General features: G+C 36.2%; 2 protein-coding genes across 3 annotated transcripts; both read right to left on the bottom strand.

The window, feature by feature from the left end:
- Positions 1 to 5,589: 5,589 nt before the first annotated feature.
- CYCD2;1 (Cyclin D2;1) lies at positions 5,590 to 8,322 on the bottom strand. Of its 2 annotated transcripts, XM_008237197.3 has the most exons (6): positions 7,681 to 8,321; positions 7,184 to 7,270; positions 6,963 to 7,061; positions 6,641 to 6,842; positions 6,419 to 6,540; positions 5,590 to 6,281 (listed from the first exon to the last, which is right to left on the bottom strand). In XM_008237197.3, the coding sequence occupies exons 1-6, from the start codon at positions 8,011 to 8,013 to the stop codon at positions 6,039 to 6,041; spliced, it is 1,086 nt and encodes a 361-aa protein (XP_008235419.1). In that variant the 5' UTR covers positions 8,014 to 8,321; the 3' UTR covers positions 5,590 to 6,038. The 2 variants fall into 2 exon arrangements, with proteins under 2 accessions (XP_008235419.1, XP_088900035.1); XM_089043909.1 differs by lacking the exon at positions 7,184 to 7,270 and having other exon boundaries at positions 7,681 to 8,322.
- A 4,976-nt stretch (positions 8,323 to 13,298) lies between these two features.
- Positions 13,299 to 18,402, bottom strand: LOC103334262 (general regulatory factor 8). Its single transcript, XM_008237207.2, has 4 exons — positions 17,633 to 18,402; positions 17,422 to 17,544; positions 13,851 to 13,967; positions 13,299 to 13,491 (listed from the first exon to the last, which is right to left on the bottom strand). Exons 1-4 carry the CDS (start codon positions 18,131 to 18,133, stop codon positions 13,471 to 13,473), a joined length of 762 nt encoding a protein of 253 aa, XP_008235429.1. The 5' UTR covers positions 18,134 to 18,402; the 3' UTR covers positions 13,299 to 13,470.
- Between the last annotated feature and the right edge of the window lie 2,972 nt (positions 18,403 to 21,374).

Here is a 21,374-nt window from a genome sequence, read left to right on the forward strand (position 1 = left end):
TCTTGTCTATTTCTAATAGTTTTGTGCTCATTCAACATCATGTTACATCTCTTTTCTTGGTTCACAGTACTAAGACTGGTGTTGATGGGATTTGCAAACAAGGATTCATTGAATATTATAAGTTAATTCTATGCTTCTGATCTGGTCAAAAGAAAAATGTGCCTCAGCTGTTTTAGAAATGTGCAATTCAAACATTAGCTTATAGCTTGGTCCTACTTGGCTAATGATACCAAATCAATGTGAAATGACTTGATGAGCCCCTTTCTCTCTCTGCCTTTGCATAAAAGTTTTGCTCAAATGAGGCATAAACAGAGTTTGAACAGTTGATTTTGCAGAAAAATAAATAATTTTAGATTAAAAAAGAAACGTAAAAATTTGATATGACATTCATGGTGCAGAGTGCAAGTTTCTGTTTGTAAATTATTTAAATTTATAAAAAACTGTCAACGAGGTCTAGCCGAGTAGAAAAAAGCCTTGATTTGCATACCAAGTGATCTTAGGTTTGAAATTCCTGTGACACCTTGATAATGTGTGTATGTGAGAAATCTTCATCCCTTTGTAGTTTAGACTATCGCTTGTATTCAAACAATTTATGAAAAACTATTTGTTCAAGAATCATAGCACCAAACAAAACGCACCCTTAAGCAGAAAACAGAAAACAAACAGAAGCACAATGGAAAATGAATCATCTTTTAAACCCTCATGGGTGAAACTGTAACTTCAAGTAAGGAGGTTACTTTTACTTTGACATTAATTAATATTATTACCGTCCAGAGAAGGGATGGACAAGTAAAAAGGGCTGTGATTCTTCTGAGCCTCTGACCAAACCTCACCTCCTCCCACTTCTTACAGTTTCCTTCACGCACTCTCACAAAAGTGTTTGCTCTCGGTTTTGCTCCCTCTGCTTCCCCTCCCCATTGCTACATTAAGTAAATTATATATATTCTTTCTTCGTATTGGTAACACCAATTTCTCGTCCAGTCAACTTTCATTTTCTCGGTCAAACGAAACTCAATTTCCCATTGCCAAACTTCTACAACTCCAAAGCATGTTCAATGGTGTGGCCAACTGTCAGTGCCAGGCTTGCTAGAATTGCCTCTTCTTCAATAATACTGTGTGTGTCATTTCTGTGCCCATGTTTTCGGTGTTGTTTCTGATTACTGTGCTTGTGGCAAAAGCGACTTTAGCTCAACGTTAGAGTATTCAAGGTTTACATAATTACATTACAAAGAGTTAAAATAGAAGTATGAACCGATGTAGGGTTTTAATATAAGTGCAATATCAACGCAGAAAAATATATATAGATTGAATATGAACTTGTAACGCTCTTGAAAAAAAAGTCAATCGAAAAACAAAATATTAGCATGCCCCCGCAAATACGCAACATAGCAACTGAATTTGTTCATTACTATATTTCTCAGAGATAACCCTTTAAAGATAACTTAACTATGAATACACTGTTCTCAGAGATAACCCTTTAAAGATAGCAACTGAATTTGTTCACTTTTCTTACTATAAGTTATCCTTAATATAATTCTATTCTGTGCATAAACTATTGGATACAAGCGATATTTAAGAATAAGATATTTGAACACAAGAAACAAGTCCCTTGCACCAGTGTTAAATTATGATATATTTGGTATTTGAGTGAACCATCCAAAATAAAGAGAACACTACAGCATTCGAGACTGTCGCATAGATGACACAAGAGAAGATATACAAAATGAGAGAGGAAATGGAGCACTTGAATTTCTGTGTTATCAGTCAACAAGTTCCCCTGCAGAGCCGAACCTCTACCAACCTGAACCCAGTTTTGCAGTGTCACTGACCTCTGGCCCCTCAACCACACATGCACACATCAGACACTTGAGAGAGAGAGAGAGAGAGAGAGAGAGAGAATTGTAAGTAAGTATGGTCTTCAAACTGACGTGGCCAAATAATTTGACAAATGGGATGGGACTGGGATTTGTTTAATAATTTCAAGAAATGCGTTTCTTGCTACTTCTTTTGCTGCTGCCGATTCGTCTCATATCCCATGCATATGTGATATTGGGATCCTTGATACCTTGATGTATAGTACACTGTCGCTCTGTCGTTACAAATGCTTTAATTTGAATATACTTTTTTTTGGGTTCTTTTTGGTTTATAACAACACTATTTGACCATGCTTAGCTGTTGCTATTGCTAATTAAACCAGTCAATGTATTATAATTTATAATCCTTCTTCTTTATTTATATTAGTGAGTGCTGCCTGGTTGTAAGATGCTTTCATGCTTCGAAAAATTCAAACAAAATTGTATGTAATATAAATAATATTATTTTAAAATGTTGCATTCATTAGATGGTAATTGAACTTATTACGTTTGTTTTCTTTAGATAGTTAGATGGGTTTGCTAACCTCGTGATAAAAATTGTAAATGGTTCGATCAATCACCTTCTAACACACCCACCATCTTCAAATCATCTGCATAACTAATTAATTAGAGAATGAGTTTGTTTATGATGTAATCACCTGAATTTGTCGGTTAAGAAACCTTATTTTTTGTTTTTCAATGAATCTAGCCACAACTATTTACGTATCGAACTCATCACAAATGTATATCGTTTTCATTATCCACATAGGTCAACATTCTTTTAAGTTCTAACCAAGTGGAGACAAATACACTAGACCAAAAGTTAGTCGGTGTTTGTTGCATACACTTAACTGAACTTTCAGAATTTAATTTAAAATAATCAAACAAAGGAGGTTTCCATGTAATAAAAATTTTCCTTAGTTCTACCCTTTTTTTTACTCTTTGCTTAACACTATTATTCGCATTTCAAAAATCAATTAATATAGCATCCCATATTTTCCACACAAAAAAAGTAAAAAAGATTTCCAAATCTAAAGAAGACCCATTAGTGATAATCCAATGAATAATATCAGTATTTAAGTTGGGATGAAATTCAATAAAAATTCGTAAATGATTCCAAAGATTCAAACACACAAGGACAATCTCAAAATAGATGAGACACGAATTTCGATTATGTATCACAAAGAACACACGAAGAGGGAATCAAAGAAAAATTACATAACATTCCCCTAGTATTGAGTCTATATTGTGACAATAGCGAAGTAAAGATTTTATTTTTATGCGGTAATTTTAATTTCCAAATTCTAATTTTATACAAATTAGTTTAAACTAAATGTTGTATTTGAGTAGATGTTTTAACTGAAAATTTCACCATTTGGGCAAAGGCCACATATAAGGATCCTTGATATGGATCCTAATTTTCCGCATTTAGCATCAATGCATTTAAATTAAAATTCAGAATAATTGTATTAGACTAAAACTCACCATATCCTTGCGAAGGGCTTGTTGTAGTTTAAGTGGTTAAGATCACTTATCCCTACACTTGTGATCGTAGATTCAATTCCCCTTACGCCAATATTGTTTGTATAAAAAATAAATAAAAATTAAAATAAAATAAAAACTCACCCAGTCCTTTTAGTCTGATACCAAGGTGGAAATTGTGAGTTTCATTCTAATATAACAATGCTGGCGTGGAGTCATCAAAATCTATTGGATTAATTTAAGGGTCAAGATCTTTCTAAATGTGTATAAATACATTGATGCTAAATGAGTGTTGCTATTTCCACCTCCTGTTCTATTTTCCTACCCACTTTATCTTCAAAATTTTAAAGACAAATGTACCCCTTTATAAAATGATTTCTAAGGACTTAGGGAAAAAACCTAAACTCACATAACCCACCTACTCTACCGTTTGACAAAAAGAAAAAAAGAAAAAAAGAAAAAAATGAAGAAAGCATATGGTTCCTCAATTGCTAAAGCATTTATCCAGTCCGTCAAACACAACTTGATCCTATCCAATTCATATCTCAACTACTAATGATTAGCATAGAGAATTTGCTTGAATTAATAAGTAAAAGGTATTTTAGGGATAATGTTGGGTGGAAAGATAGAATTTTGTTTTTTCAAATTTACATGATGAGTGGAGAAATAGGACATAAGTGAACATAATACATGCTAAATATTGAGACTTATAATCCCCTCGTGTATCATTAAGAGGAGTATTAATAGCCTTTATAGACTGCACCACATCATTAGGTAAAATCGACTAAGTTTTCCTATGTTCCAATTACCAAAAGAAAAAAATCTGTTACTGTTTCATTAAAATTTAGATTAATATGATCACCAAGTGAAAGTATGGGAAAAGGAAAAACCTAATTAAAAGTCCACATTTTAATTCGAGATACCTTTTTAGGTAAAAGAGTTCCCGGATTATAGTTGGACTTCAGAAAAAGAATACTTATTAAAATATTTAAAAGAAACCACTTGCACCTAGCAATTATCTTTTTGAGTTGAAATTTATTAACTTAATGTAGCTAAAGTATATGCATTAAAAAATTGAAGTTCCTAATTCCTAAAAAGAGTATTACTATTATAATATAAGGACATTGAGCATGACATTGACCATGGCACGAAGACAAAATGGTTCAGTATCTCCAAATAAAAACAAGTCGGTCCAGTTATTCTTTGATAATGACAATGACCATATCATTCTCCAACAGTAACATGGTTAAAATTTTGATTTTTTCTTCAATGACTTATTTAAAATAAAATTTCACAACTCCTTGCTCAAAGTAATCCTTCAAGCTTAGTCGCTCTTGCTCTTTTTATTCTGCATCCAACTCCTCGTGCTACTCCTGACAAGGCTACCTCTTCTTCTCTGTAGCAGCTGACGTGGTCGTATGAGCTTCCTTCCCTGATGACCCATCGGTTTGGTTGTTGACCGCGGTCAAGATCGTAGGAGTGTGATCTGTCTGCTCGCCGGCCTATGGTTGCTAGAGAAGTGACATCCATGGGTGTTATTGTTCAAGAGTGACAAATGTTCTTGTTTAAAATGGACCGGAATAACATTTTTTTCCTTCCGCTCCAATCGAAAGAGGAAAACTTTTAATTGTTTGTACTAATTAATTAGACAATTTAAGGCTTGAAGTGGACCTTTTTTTTTAGAATCAGATCATAACATTGCATTAAGAAGCAAGCATAACATCATTAGCAAGAATGAGAGACAATCATTCAGGTCCATCTTCCATCCAAACTATAAGGTCCGAAATAGAAAGTGCGAAACGTGCAAGGCTATGAGTCGCACGATTACAAGTACGATGTCGAAATTGACCAAAACAACTATGAAATGAATTAGCCAAGATAAAATAGTATTAACCCTATGCTTAAACCGTGAAACTGTCCAGTTAATTACTATTTGATTTCACCCTTCATTTTAGTTCAAATCGAATCAAATCACATCGCTTAATAGTAATTACCTATAATGGGTTTATTTCCAAGATTGCTTATTTTTGGAACTATCCTTCATAATGACTAGAAATACTTGCATGATGGTACAGAGAAAGCTCAGATTTTGACTGGTCACCACTCAAAACAAATAATGGTGGGCCTCCTATTTGGGGCCAATGGGGCATATCCTAGCCATTGTCAATCCCAATAGCAACTCCTCCCTCCTCAACACTTAGCAGCATCTTATTGTCCAGAAATGGACCACAAATTTACTAATTCATTCATCCAATTAAAAAATAAAACATTGGATCTCCTGCTGGATTTTATTTTTTTGCTTTATATTGTCACTGAAAGGAAAATGTTAAAAACAAAAACTTGAACATATTTTTCAGCTATATATAGTTCCAGATCCCTTTCTCATTGAACTGGTAGATACAACAAAAAACTGTATTTTCCCCAAACACCACTGGATCATATCTTTCAAAATGCTGTGCACCCCTGGATCATCACCACTTTTAAAATCTATGGCTGTTGAGTAGTCTCATTATAAACAGCTGGTGACTTTACTTTCATGCTAGAAGCATGAGACCCCTGGATATTTTTTTTCCAAATTACTTTATTCATCTCTCTCTCTCTCTCTCTCTCTTCTGTGTTACTATAAGGAACCTCCAAAACCACACCAAAACTCCCATTCAACCAAACTGATTGGATAGCCTGTGAAGGAGAAAAATTCACATCTCATGACTTGGAGTCCATTTTAGACGGATTGTCTGGTTTCCTCCTCTTAATGTCTGGACTTTTATGTGAAGAATTTGCACATGACCCAACTGTAAATTCATCACTTTTATAGCTCAAGCATGCAGCATCCAACACCCCAACCGGACTTTGGGGTACGGATGAAGCAGAGGCGCTTCCCCTATTAGCAGAACCACTGATCAATGACAAATCTTTCATCAGTTCAAGACACTTCAACACTCTTACCTGCAAATCCCACAAACAGATGAGCTTCAAGAAATCATTAAATTGATAAAAAGAACATATTAAATCCAGGATACTTTGTTATTAGCTAAAGCGAATTTGTCCTATCATGGGTTGCATCTCTGAAACAACCTTTTTACCTTGTCTACATGCATGAAACAAGAAATGGCCTTATCAATGTCTACTGCTTGTGTTTCTCCTGAAATACAAATTGCCACTGCTGCAGCAATTTCAGAAGGCCTGAATTCCAAGAAGTCAATACCTGCATTTATTCCCATCCAGCAGTTCGTTGAACCAATTAATCCTCAAGAACATCAAACTACAAAATATAACTCATTCACAGTCAGGAAAAAAAAATAAACCTCTTATTGTGCTCAATATGAGTTGTTCTGATCTACAGATAGATGATGTTGACGGATGTTGATCATCACTTATCTTGCTGAGGAAGTAGTCAATGAATGAGTAGGGAGTACAAGCTTGCATTCTCCACTTTAGAGTGCTCATCACAAGAAGCTCCATTCTTAGTATAGTTTTAGCTTCAAACACAAACTTGGGATCTCCAACCTGTGCACAATCCACATATAAGAACAACAACATTGTAAGTAAATCAGAGATCAACAGCGGCTTCCAAAATATCAAATTTGCAAGTCAACCATTGTAAATCAATGCACATGATTTCAATACCTGTAAATCCAGAGACTGAGGTACAGTAGTCTCCTCCACCTTGGCTGCTATTGATAAACAAGCCACAGCTAGCAATTGCACGGCCCAGGCTTTACCTCTCTGTATGTACAAGAACAGTGAAGTGAATAATCAAGGACAGAAACACCATAAATGAAAACACGTTGTTTGAAATTGAACCAATAACAAAAGAAGCAAACTTTGGGTCCAATTTCTTAACTTACAGGCAATTCATAAAGTGAAAGGAAGCGATCCAAGTAGTTCATAGATAGACAAACACTCAATGGTCCAAAACTGTAATGGGCATGAGCCTGTTGATCACAATAGAAAAAAAGTCAACCTAATTCAGTAATCAAGCAAAAGGGACATCATCAATCAGAAACAAGGGAAACATAAGTGAGGAAGTAACTGGGCAAACATACAGGGAAAACCAATATCCAATTTTAGAACACAAACGAGATGCCACAGAGAACTAGATTAGGAATAATCGCGCATGATCATTGATCCCCAACAACTTAGATACATTCAGAACATATCGACAACAATCAAACAAGTCACATTGTAAACAAATGTTTTATGATGCTGTTGAAGAACAAAACCCAATTGCAGAAACCTGAATGACAATCGCAAAAACTAGTAAAAAGTCCAAATCATTATAAGATAAGCAATAACCAATGGAACAAAAAAAAGGTAAAATTCAAAGAAAAGTAAAAAGACCAACCTTCGAAATCCAATCAAGGGCCTCTCTTCTACTGCTCAAGTCCAAGTCCCCATTGCGCAGTCTCTTGAGGTAATCGTCTCTGGGAAAATGCTCACTCTCCCTCTTAACCATTGAACTAACCCCTGCTTCACTCTGTAACGGAAAATCTATCATAGATTTGGATCTATTATGATTAAAACTGGGGTCTTGATTGTGGGTATTATTGATTTTATGGGGCATTGAAGGGAACAGCCCCAAGTCATCTATGGTATTAGAATTAAGATCATCAAAGCAGGTATCTGAGTTTTCTGCACAAAGAAGGTTTGAGTTGGCACAGTCAAAGCTGTCTGCCATTGGAGCACCTCAATATGCCTTGGAAAACCCAAGAAAATCTCATCAAATTAGAGTCTGGATTTTATCAAAGATGGCATTTTCATTGTAAAACAGGACCCAAGAAGAAGAGGAGGGAGTCTATAAAGAAAGTGTGAATATGGTATAGATACAAACAAAGAGAGAGAGAGAGGTGTTTGGGTGTTTGGGGAGAGACTATATGCAAAGAGAGGAGCTTTATGTAGGAACTGAGCATGTGGGTTTAGGGTAAACGTGAGATTGGGGGAGAGAAGGTTGTGGATTCATGGATATACAGAAACAAAAATAAAAAACCAAGCCCACAAAAGAAAACCAAACAATTTGTTCTTTTTATAATTTATTTTTGGTTTGGGAAATCAAAATATAACGAAATAATATAAAAGACAGAATAAAAACAAAATACAAACCAAACTTTGTTCAGTCGATGAGGGATAAAGATTAGGCTTTTAGGATTTATTTCGAAGGTGTCTTGGCTTCTGATAACGCATACCTGTCTTTTGTCAAATATCATGAACTCAAGGTCTTTTAAGGTATTAAAAAAAATTAAAAAAATAATATTCATGTCATTTCTTTGTATAAGATGCTATTCTAATTACTATTATCTTTTTGACAAGTAATTCAATGGTATAAAGGTTAATGTACGTGAAATATTGCATTCCTCACAATCTTTAGTCATTCGTGACAATTTTTAGTTAGTACAACTCGTGAAAAATCTATGTATCTATGCGCGAGTGCATAAATTTAATAACTTACATAAGAGTCGATTTCAAAAATTTAAAGTTGGATAACAGTGTGATGGAAGGTGTGAAAATATTAAATGAAGTGCATGAATATGCCTCAATAGGCAAGCAATTAGAAGGTCGGGGCCTAATGGAATCGGTGTCGAAGACTTGTTAATGAACAAGTAACTTTTATTTGCTTCTTTTATTTAAAAAATAGTGGGAGCGAGATTTGAACTCTTATCGTAAGCGTGTAAAATAAAGTGTTACTATTGAAACTAGAAGCCGCAATGTGGCTTTTAAGTATTAAAGAGCAGTAATCCTCTTGTTGAGAAACGAGGATAATTTGGTTTGGTTGTGATTTTCATTTTCTGGTAAATGCTTGGTTGTGATTATCTCATATAATTAGCAATGATGTAATTAATGATTCCACAAAATACGGTGGGGAGATTACATATTTAATTTGTGAACCCACGAACAATGCGGTTTTAGTTTATTGGGCTCATTAACCCTTACGAATATAATTTTTTTTTTCAAAGGGTGATCCCAAGTCAAATACTCCAATTCTTACAAGCCCAATTGTTTACTACTAGTTGAATCTGACCCCATTGCATTTTTGTAAGGACTATGTACCGTTTTAATGCCATACCTAAAAGAATTTACAAGCTTGGTAAGGAACTCAACAATTGAAAAGGAAGACTTGGGGATACCATATGCAAATTCATAATCGAGTTTAGTATGTTCGCCACCCGAATCGAGTTTTAATAGATATCACTGAACTATTATTGTATAGTAAATATCAAGTGAATACTGAATAGTTTATCATAATTTGATATACATAGCGCCGCAAATACACGAGAAAATTATTAGAGAAGTAAGGGGATAAATATCAAGTAATTAGATTTGTTGTCTAACAAGTCGTCATGAGTTTGTGATGATTAGATAAGTGAAACATTTGCAACCAACTAAAAGTTGAGAACTTGAGATCATCTAAAGCTCTTTGGATGTGCATATGACAAGTGATTGTAAAATGCAAAATGTATTTGGTGGAATAATATTGGGATGAATTTCTCTTTTATTTATTAATTTATTTAATGTTATTTTGGAAGAAGCGGGTAGGCAAAGGAAGCGTAGTGGCAATTAGCAATTGGGAATGAATGAAATGAAGGGGTAAATATGTAGGTGTAGATGTAGGAGGTGGTTGGTGAAGAATGACCGATGGACAATGGCTTTGTCATTTTCCACCTTTGAGGAAGTCGCGTGCTCTGTGCAATCTCAGCAGATGATCAAAACTAACCGTTTTGGTTCAGAAATCGGCATCACCATGGTACTTTTGGCCTTTCTCACTCTAATTGTATGTTATGCATGCACATGTCCTAGGTCAAATATACCCTCAACTTAGGAGAGAAATTTCCATGTTCCGGTGTCATTGTCTCCCTCTTCCTATCTTTTCCGGAACAATGATTTCGGGGTATGGAAGTATTTTTTTGGATCCAATAGGGACCATCAATATCCATCTCCACTAGTCACTGGTGTGAACAATGATCAATATACTTATTAGGTTTTTTTTTGGGAGTAAGGTGAATAGGGCTACAAATTTCGTATGTGAAGAAGAAAAGTGGGATAGAAATTATAGAAATATGAAATTGTCATGGCATGTACTAATAATTTTTTAGAGTATTTATTTATGACCAATAATTCATAATAATTGACATTAAATTAAGCACATTATGCTAGTTATTATCACCAATAATTCTTCACAAATGTCAGGAAAAAAAGAATAATTGGAGGTAAAATATTATATACTTTAATGAACTATTGACATATGCCATGAATTAAATGAGTTTTGTGTCGGGCTTATTATTTTTGATCGAACTGCAAAATCAAATGGAATCCCTAATAATATTAGGTCATTGAATTCCAAAATCAATCATTCACCTTCGTATATTTTATCGAAGGTCATTCAAATTAGGCACACCAACATTCAAAGTTTCCATTCCAACCATATGTTGTCAAATAAAATTGAATGGAAAAAAATTCTAAAGCTTCCCTACTTAGGATACTCAATCCTGCATTCATAAAAAGTAGGGTTTCAAACCAAAACAAGATCTAAAAGAAACATGATCTTTGAATCTTTCCCTTTTCTAGACTTTACCAACACAAATTTCCAACCCTTTTTTCTTCTCCTAGAGATGCTCTCTCTCTCTCTCTCTCTCTCTCTCTCTCTCTCTCTCTGTGTTAGCCTTTCCACCACCACCAGCACCACCACCCTCCTCTTTTATGGGGTTTTGGCTCCCAAAAATTCTCCAAGACCAAATGTGAAACACTTTTTACTACAAACATATCCCAAATCACGTGTAATCGTGCATCACAAAGTTGAATTAAATTAAACAAAAACAGCCTTTTACTTTGACACACTTTAACTGTAATTTGTAAGAGCTTCATGCTTCATGCAAACGGCTAGAGCAAGCAAAGCTTAAATCTATTGGACCTGCATGGCAATGGCATGAGAGGACAATGGATATTAATTTGTCCATTCTTTTTGGTCTTTAGGGTTTTTGCAAGTGTTTGAGATTCGAGCACTCTCTCTTTCTCTCTCAAACCCCGAGCCCCCCATGCATCAAAAGCATCCAGAGCACCAGCCAGAGCTGAGACTCAGACCTAATATATATATTAATTATTTATATTTATATACAATAATAAAATTAAAATGTGTCTCTCTGCTGTAACGGATCTACTTTTGTTTCCGTTTTGTGATTTGTCCTCTTCTTTCCCTTCCACTAGCAATTTTTATAAATTCTGGACTTTCTTTAATCAGTAATGATGATGTCAAAATTAGCAGTTGTCGATTGTTGTGGAAGATAGTGTATGGATACATTGGAAATGATTAGGGTTAGAGAGACCAATGCATACTTGCTCATTCCAAGAGGAGTCTCTTTCTTTTTTCCTTCACAATTTTAATAACCTTATTATGATGCTGCCACGGAAAATGCTGGATTATTTTTAAAAAAATTGATCAGTGATGCAGAATTGCAGTATTTTATTGTTAATTATGGTTAATAATACACTTTTTTAAATGTAATTACGGAGGAAATCTACCTGTAACGATGTCTTACTATCATAATCTAACTCAACTGATTATTCAATTCACCCTTTCTCGATATGAATTTAATGTAAAATAAAAAAAGATAATGTAAGGAGAAAAGCGTCCAACAAGGAATGCATTTTTACGAAAATCCAGTATTACTAGTTAAGGGACATGTTCTCGTCAATTTGAATGACTGATTATGTGAAGTCTTATCTGGATATGTGATCCAAAATGATAGTCTAACCAAATAAAAAAATTAAAAAAAAAATCAAACTATTTGATCCAAATTCACTAGTTTTGGGTTCAAATACAGAATAGAAGTCAAATGGTTTTTAAGAGAGTTCCCGCTGGAACTTAACTGGATGTACAAACTACAAAGCATGATTGCTTCGAACAGGGAATAATAGACTTGGACTAGAACAGGAGCTGCTTGTTAAATTCAGTTATCAAGTTTTGAATGAGATCAACTTTTCCCATGAGGCACCAATGATTAATCAGCAGCTGGGAGAAGACCAAAAACACCTTGGTTCTTGAGCTGAAATGGTAGATTATTTGCAATGAGCAAGGCCAAGTGAAGTTGGTTTCAGAGTTTTATTGCTTTGAGTGAATGAAAGAACATGTTTTCTTTCTTTGGGACAGACAATGATGGGTGTAGTTTTCAGTTGGCCATTTATGCCTTCTTGATGTTAGAGCTGCTTAGAATTCCTACCAAGGATTGATGAGAAGAGACCTTGGAATTTGTAATTCAATGCCCCCCACTGTTTGAATCAAAGCTGTGAGATTGATCATGTAAAAAAGTGACCATTGAGGTGATTATTATTAGCAATATTCAACACAAGACTGGACTCTCTTCACCAAACAAGCCCATTTCTCAAATGAAAATCCCCCTTGAGAGAATGGACTGGTAGCCATGCAAACACCAAGCTTCACTACAGCGACGAGCAGCATTTTCAGGCTCCCCCAAACTTATCGATGATTCACAACACAACACAGAGTGACTGTAATGAGGGGTTATAGTGAAGGGTTATAATGAAGGGGACTTAATAGCCCTTCTTTCAAATTGCAAAGTCATTATTGGACGGCAGGATTGTACCCCTCGACACAGCCCCTCATTACAGAAGCTCCCAACACAATGCGTTGATGAAAAAGCACATAAAGGGTTAGCCCAAGTGGCGAGGGAGGGTGGAGAATTGAGTTAGGACCAGGACAACTTTAAAGTTCGATTCTCTCCAATGTAATCCAAAATAATATAAAATGAACCAATGTAAATAAGAGGGAAAATATTATGAGCAAGATAGGGGGCAAGAAAGGGCGAAAGGCAAAAACCTTTGGGTGACAACTTTATGCCTTCAAAATAAGGCAGCCAAACTGATGATAGAGAGTCGTTCTGGAATCAGAATGGTCTCAATTCTTTTTTTCCCAATCGTATCATAAGCTAAAAGCGGAGCATGTAAAAAAAAAAATTACCAGGAATCATCTTTACTACTCTCATTAACCAAACCAAACAAATTAGAAGGAAACATGTCAACATGAGCACATGATATGCACATAAGGACATAATAGAGTCGTCGGCAGATTACAGAATATTTGTGACATTCAAGCCCACCTCCCTCAAGGAGATTAAGAATCCAGTGCTTAAGCCTCATCCATCTGCTCCTGCAAGAATCCAAACACGGGTATATTTAGGAAAGGCTTTTAGAAGCTAAAATGCAACCTTACATATTTATGGCCTGCACATCACACCCATTACTAAATTTGCAAACTAAAAGACCACACGCATGCAAGGGAATCAAACCCTTTTTATTTCTTAGTCATACAGAGCATTATAAATATATTTCCTACTTTATGCATCAAAATTCAACCAGTAAATCATGACATTGGACCCTTGATTTTGAGGTTTCAATTAATATATTCTGATGATTTTTTGCTTACTTCATGCATCAAAATTCAAACAGTATATCATCCCCACTACATAAATCGCTGCAAAAAATACTCAATTTGAAAGTAGCACAGACCTGCAAATCTGAAGTCCAGAGAGTGAGGTTGTCCCTCAGCAGTTGCATGATAAGGGTGCTGTCTTTGTATGATTCCTCTCCCAGCGTATCAAGCTCAGCAATAGCTTCCTCAAAAGCCTGCATACAACGCAAGGTAGTTTAAGAAATCTAGAGATTATCACATCAATCGGAACAGATATGTTATATCAGCTCATGTATGAGGAGTTAACAAAGTATAGACAATAAAACCAACTAGCTCTTTGTCTACTGGTACTTCTCTTTCGAATGTTGGAAGAGGTCCCAAGTTCGAATCCCCCCTCCATTGATCAAAATTTCTCTCCATCATTTGTTACTTCCTCTTATTATGTTTTCCTAATCACCACCTTGCCTCCTGCACCCCGACATTTTATCTCTCTAGGTTTGTGGATCCCAGCATCCTAACCTTTTTTTTTCCAGCTTGACAAGGCTATTAATGGGCCCAAACAAACTCCTCATGCCTAGTTTCAGCAATTTAAATCTTTCATCCTATGGTTACACAGATCCCTCCATATTTGTTTTTAAATGTCACTCTCATGTGGATGAAATTGTGATAGCCAGAGACACACCATCTTTGCTTTCCTCCTATATGTCCACTTTCTGCAACAAATTTTAAATATTGAATCCCGGCACGCTTAATTATTTTCTAGGCCTTGAGTTGTCTTCTTTACATTTAGGCCTTCCATCTCGGGCAACTAGGAAATGTTATGGGAAAGCGCAAACAGGCACCACTCCCTTGAGCACTAAGTTGCAATTTTGCATACTCACCCTTTCAGACACTACTGAATACCATTGTTTAGTTTGCTTACTCCAGTAGCTGACTATGACTTATCCAAACATCACCTTTGCAATTCATCATGCTGCTCAATCTATGAGTGTACTATGAACCCTACATCTTGTTGCTATTGAGCACATTCTACAGTCTCTCAAAGTAACACTGGATTCTGTATTAGACTTTTGACCATCTTCTAGTACCGTTGCTGTTTATGCTTTCTCTAATGTTGATTGGGTTGGTTTTCTCGGTCTTCAACTTCTGGTTTCTAAGTTTTCTTGGGCCCCAACCTGATTTTTTGTATTGCCAAAAGAAGACTACTGTCTCTTGTTCCAGTGCATTGCTCACTTACTCAAGTTTGTGCCAAGATTTTTTGGATTAACCACCTTTCCTCATTAGCTCCATTTGCTTATTTCAAATCCGGTACTGCTCTAGTTTGGTAACCTCAATGCTACAAACATGGTTTCTGGTCTGGTTTTCCAAGCTCGCACCAAGCACATTGAGCTTGATTTATCACTTCATTTGTGACCATATACCTTTCTGACAGTAATTGGTTTCAGTTTGTTCCTTCAACCCATCAGGATTTTTATTTCTTCATTAAGGGATTCACAAGCACCTTTATGTACTTTTGCATTCCAAAAACTCGTTCTCTCTAGACCATTGAATTTGAGGGGAATTATTAGGTAGCCTCCTAAGTTATCTCTTAGTTGATACCAAATGCATTTTGGCCTAATTCTTGTACTTGCCCTCTAAAATTTTCTAACTATTAATTAGCTCTTAGCTTTCCTATGACTAGAATATATGCCTCATATGAGATGAAACCCTTACCCAAAGATTTTTGGACGCAGATTTTCAATATCTAAATGTTAAAAAACACAACAGACAATTGATCACACTAACATACTATGAAGTCCATGCCATAAATTACGTTTTGCATCTATGTCACATAGATGAACATGCATAGGGTATTGAGGCCAATTGTAATTGCTGCATAACTATTCTATTCCCAGTGAATATAATTGTATCTCCTGCTTTTGGTTGGTCTAGCTAGCTGGTGCCACTCAATGTCAAGTTTGGCTTCTTTCCTAGCTAAATGAACTCTTTATGGGTAGAACATAAGTGAGTTCATCCGCTTACAGTCTATAAAATTTAATACTGCCAAAACACCATACAAAAATCTAAAATTCCCAAGTTAACATTTTCCCTTCTTCTCATCTATACATCCATAATTCCCAATTATCCATCTACAAATGCAAGCAAAAGAAACCTAAAGAGGGAAAGAGAAAACAATTAATGAATAAATTCAATCAAGCAATCCTTGCAACCAGACAGTCAAAGTCCATTCTTATCTTCACCAAAGAAAAAACAAAGTCCAGTATAACCATTAGCGTTAGCCTCCAGCATAGAAGATGCACTTTGCATGCTACCAAAGTAATAATCATACTATGTTGGTGTAGCAAGTATGGAAATACTATAAATAATCACAACCAACTTCTTGCTAATCTTGGTCTCCTAATAGCATATTGCATCTCAGAAGAAGCGAGTTAAATCCTACCAAATTAGAAATGCTAATTTATAGTGCCTTATCCAAGAATGTGTGATGTCTTGGAGGCCAAGGTCTAAAATATCGGTCCGGAAAATATACCAGAGGTCCAAAACACGATAGCGGTAAAAACTCAAGAGAAGCAACGGAAATTGTTTGAAAAAATGGAAACTTCCAATGAAACTTTAGGAGATGCTTACTATTATGACAATAAATAAAAAAGAAGAAACTTAACTGTATACAGATTTGGACTGATTAGGGTGAACATAATGTGTGCAGATACACACTCTTACTTAGAAAGGGTTTACTAGTTACTAAAATATGACTGAATACACAACATAATAAGTATATGTATAAAAGTGTAGACAATAACAAATGGAGTAGATTAAATAACTGCAACAATTAAACAAGAGTGATTTATATAAAGTACATATATATATATATATGCATATAAATTAACAATAACAAATGCACAGACTAAATAACACTTGATAAATATACAAGGACTTACATAGTATACATGTAGATGAACAACTATAACTGTGTAGATTAAACCAAATATTGGTTACTGCAGGGGTTAGATAGTGACATGATGATCTTACCTATTTACTGCACATTCATCTACTACCCTAATATGTTTTGATAATAAATACAATATGGATAACATAAATGATGCAAATGTGCATCAGCCCAGGTGGAAAAGGCGCTAACAGGGTCATTACGTGGTGGGATGGGTAATCCCTTCATTTCACTTGCCCTCAGAATTTAAGACCGTGGAAGAGGCTAGGTTGGAGTGTCATTGAGCACTGCTAAAGATTTATGCAATCAAAAGAATACCTTTTTGCTTTTAAAGAAAAATATTGGCGGCTAAGGACCAAAATATGGAAGAAACAGGCATTTCCAAGAGTCTACTTCTCAGTCAATTATGTCCAGAACAGCAAAATTTGTAGCACATTGAGTAAAATAAACTACTTCAACATCCTCAAACTAACAGAAAGAGTTTTACAGTAAGCAACACCATTGTAGCTTATGTATTCCACTACTAATTTGCCTCCATACAAATGAAGCTGCCCTAATTTCAAATTAACAAATACCTAGGCAAGCAACCTAAAGATCTTTCGCACCCATATTCAAAATTCAACATACTCCAGTGTTTTCTATTCATATGATCATACCATAAGAAGTAAAGAATTACAAGTCTTTAAACCAATAACTTCAAGAATCTCAAAGGAAGCCCAAACCTGTTTAGCCATGCTACAAGCTTTCTCTGAGGAATTAAGGATCTCGTAGTAAAACACCGAGAAATTGAGAGCCAGCCCCAACCTTATTGGATGCGTAGGCGCCAAATCAGCCAAAGCAATATCCTTCACACCAATCCAATTAAACCAAATTAAACTAAATTAAATTTGGTTTTTAAGTGAATTAAATCGAAAGAAAAAGAAATGAAAATACCTGAGCAGCCTTGTAAGCAACCATGGTGTCCTCAGCAGCGGTTTTTCTCTCATCGCCATTTTTAAACTCAGCGAGGTATCGATGATAATCGCCCTTCATCTTCAAGTAGAAGACCTTGGACTCTCCAGTAGAAGCCGATGGAACAAGGTGCTTCTCCAGGAGCTCGAGAATTCCGGCGCAGATGGCCGAGAGCTCAGTCTCGACCTTGGATCTGTACTGCTTGACGAGCGCCACGTGTTCCTCGTTCCGGCGTCCCTCCTCCTTCTGCTCGATCGATGACACTATGCGCCAAGCCGCCCGGAGCGAGCCGATGACGTTCTTGTAGGCGACACTGAGAAGGTTGCGCTCCTCGACCGTCAGCTCAGTCCCGGCGGCGGTGGACCCCACCACCAGCTTCTCCATGAAGCTCACCATCTCCTCGTAGCGCTCGGCTTGCTCGGCGAGCTTGGCCAGGTACACATACTGTTCTCGGCTTAGGGTTTCGGGCACTGCGGAAGCCATTGGAGAAGGAGAAGCAGAGAGAGTTTGAGAGTTGAGAGAGACGGAGAGAAAGAGAGAGAGAGAGAGAGAGAGAGAGAGAGGGATTGAGATTCGTTTGATTTTGAACAAGTTGGGTTGAAAAAGGTGAGATTATTGTTGGGATTTGGCCTAATGCTGAGAGTAATGAAAATGTTAACTACTCGCTTCTTGGGATCGTTAGCGGGCGAGACGGCGTCGTCTGGAGAAGTGTGGTTTTTGAGGTGAGTGGCGAGTACAGTGGTTTAAGGATTAGGTTGCTTTGTGGTTCTCCGATTGGACCATAATTATGAGAAGAGGATAGAACGTTGGAAGATGGTTGGATCTGAGAAAGGTCAATTTTCGGCGACGGTTACTTGGGCTGGGGCTGGGGCCATGTCGTTGTGTTTTCAATTGGAAGTTTCTTGAGCCCCACAAATAGCCCAATGGTCTTTTGCTACAGTTTTTTCAGTTACTTTCGTTTGGTTGCAAGCTCCAACTACATATGCACACCAGCCCAAATGCGTAAACAAACCAAAACGAGTGGTTCTATAGTGGGTGGAAAGTTATAAGGGGTTTTTTTTGAGGGGTATGTAAGAGCCGTTGGATGAGTTTTTAAAAGAGGGTGCATGTAGAATCGGGTTGAAATCTGACCCGTTTGGAAACCCAACTTCAGCTGAAGATTTTCCCCTCTCTGTGAAAAACTCAAGAACACAATCCTCTTTTTTTTAATGTAATGCAAATCCACAATTAGAAAGATCCAAAGCTCCCAAACTCCATAATCGCTCCATTGTCATCAGCTCCTTGGGAGGCCTGCGATCTATGGTATCCTCGGTATGACGATTAATGGCTTTTACCTAGCTATTGCCCTGTTTTAATTCTATGATTCAAGTGAAAACCCTTTTTCTTTTTCGTTCAGCAGAAGAGATTCGGATGAAAGCAAAGTAGCATATCTCTTTTTCGTGCTGCTGCAGTTGTTCCTCGATTTTGGTAGAGATGAGGTCTCCACTACGAAAGAATCCTATCTAATGTCCACCACATTCTCTCAAGCTGACTGACTTCGGAGCTCCCGATTGACTTTGAGAGGTAAATTCACTCTTACTGGATTGATTTTGTTGGATTTGATTTGTTTTTTGTGAGGGTGAGAAATTTGTCATTTGTGGCATCAATAATGCGTCATTTGATCTGCTATCAATAATGCGTCATTTCCTTATAAATATTCAATATACTTAGTTGATTATTTTTTTTTTAAGGAGGGTTGGAAAATTATGAAATGTAGGTAAAAGATCCTAAACTTAGGCTTAATGACATTAGGAGTAAGCATTTGGAGAGGATATTGGGTGAAGTTCTGTAATTGCTGGTTTGAATTACATTTGAGTTCTTAGTTGAACATGTTGGTTCTAATGTTATTTTTTCCAGATTATTTCACAAGAGATGATGTAACTATTATTAAATTGGGAGTTTCACTAAAACACCCAAAATGGGGGTTGAAATTATAAAAAAACCCAAGCACTATTTAAACATATAAACACACCCAAAACCCATCATTACACACACTCAAAACCCATTTATAAACACACCCAAAAAGTTGACTTTGGGGTTAATTTTAGGTGTGTTTCTATGTTTAAATAGTACTTAGATTTTTTTATAAATACATGTCTAGGATTGGGTTTATTTATAAATTTGTATATTAAATTTTGCTTGTGTTTTGTGTAATCAGAATCCAACAAGCTAGGCTATGCGTGTATTGTGTCAATTTGGGCAATGTTTTGTGTAAGTGGAATGCATTGATAAGTTGTGATGCAGTAATGATTGATTAATGAATTAACATTTGCTATGCAGTAATATAGAAGTAGATCAATAATATACGTGGATAAAATGTCTGGGGGCTCAGAGAGTGATGACTCTGTAACAGCTAATGGGAGGGTTTACATTCCTGAAGTAAGAAATGAGGAAACACCAGCAGTTGGGATGAAGTTCAACTCACTTGACCTCATTTATAATTTCTATAATAGATATGCATTCTTGGCTGGCTTTGGTATTCGACTTCATTCCAGCTTTTGGGGAAAAAATAAGAAAGAGATTCTGAGAAAAGAATTTGTATGTTGCAAACAAGGTGCATACCAAAAGGATGAAACTCGGGAGAGAAAAAGACAGCGGGAAATAAGTAGATGCAATTGCAAAGCTAAGATTGTGGTTGTGAAGACACATGGGAGCAAGAAGTATATCATCTCTCTTTTTACAGAGGGACACAATCATAAGATGACACCCTCAGGAAGAATGCATTTACTGAGATCACATCGTCGTATTTTAGACTCTACAAAAGTACTCACAAAACAGTTTGGTTCGGTTAATATTCCCATTAATCAGAAGGTAAGTATTTTCGAGGTGCAATCTGGAGGAATGGATAAAATCGATTTTATAAAAAAGGATATCTACAATCTTGAATGTAGTGCGAATGGGAAGGTAAGGAACCACGATGTTGAACTAGTGACCGAGTATTTTATGGCTGAACAGAAAAAAATGAGGCTTTTTATTTCAAGATTGAGGGAGATGGCGATAACAGGTTTAGTCGATGTTTTTGGGCAGATGCAACTTCTAGACGGGCGTACGGGTTTTATGGAGATGTTGTTGTATTCGATACCACATTCAACACGAATAGATACGACTTGACATTTGAACCAATGTTGGAAGTTAATAATCATGGTCAAACAATTGTCATAGCATGCGCATTTTTGAGCAAGGAAACGACTGAGTCGTTTATTTGGATGTTTGAGGAGTTTAAGAAAGCCATGCCAGGTGGCGAACCTAAAACGATCATTACAGATCAAGATGCGGCAATAAGTAGAGTGGTTTCAATAGCCTTTCCGACTACATTTCATCGACTTTACATATGACACATCACATCAAAGTTCTCTGTTAAGTTACTACATTCTGCTTATAAGGAGTATTGACGTGAATTCCAGAAAGCCATATGGGATACTGACAATAAGTATGAGTTTGATGCAAAATAGAATATTGTGGTTACAAAGGCTGGTTTGACTGACCATCTATGGCTAAGTTCAATGTTTGATTTAAGGGAATCTTGAGTTCCAGCCTACGCACGACACTTTTTTGCCGCTAGAATGTCAAGCAGTCAAAGAGCGGAATATTCTCATGGTTTCTTCAAGCAATACATATCAAGGAGAAATTCGTTGATGGATTTCGTAATAAGATTTGAGAGGGCACTTTCTCATCAACGTCAAAA

Source organism: Prunus mume, linkage group LG1 (genome assembly GCF_029339155.1).
Source record: "Prunus mume cultivar Tortuosa linkage group LG1, ASM2933915v1, whole genome shotgun sequence".
NCBI lineage: Eukaryota > Viridiplantae > Streptophyta > Magnoliopsida > Rosales > Rosaceae > Prunus > Prunus mume.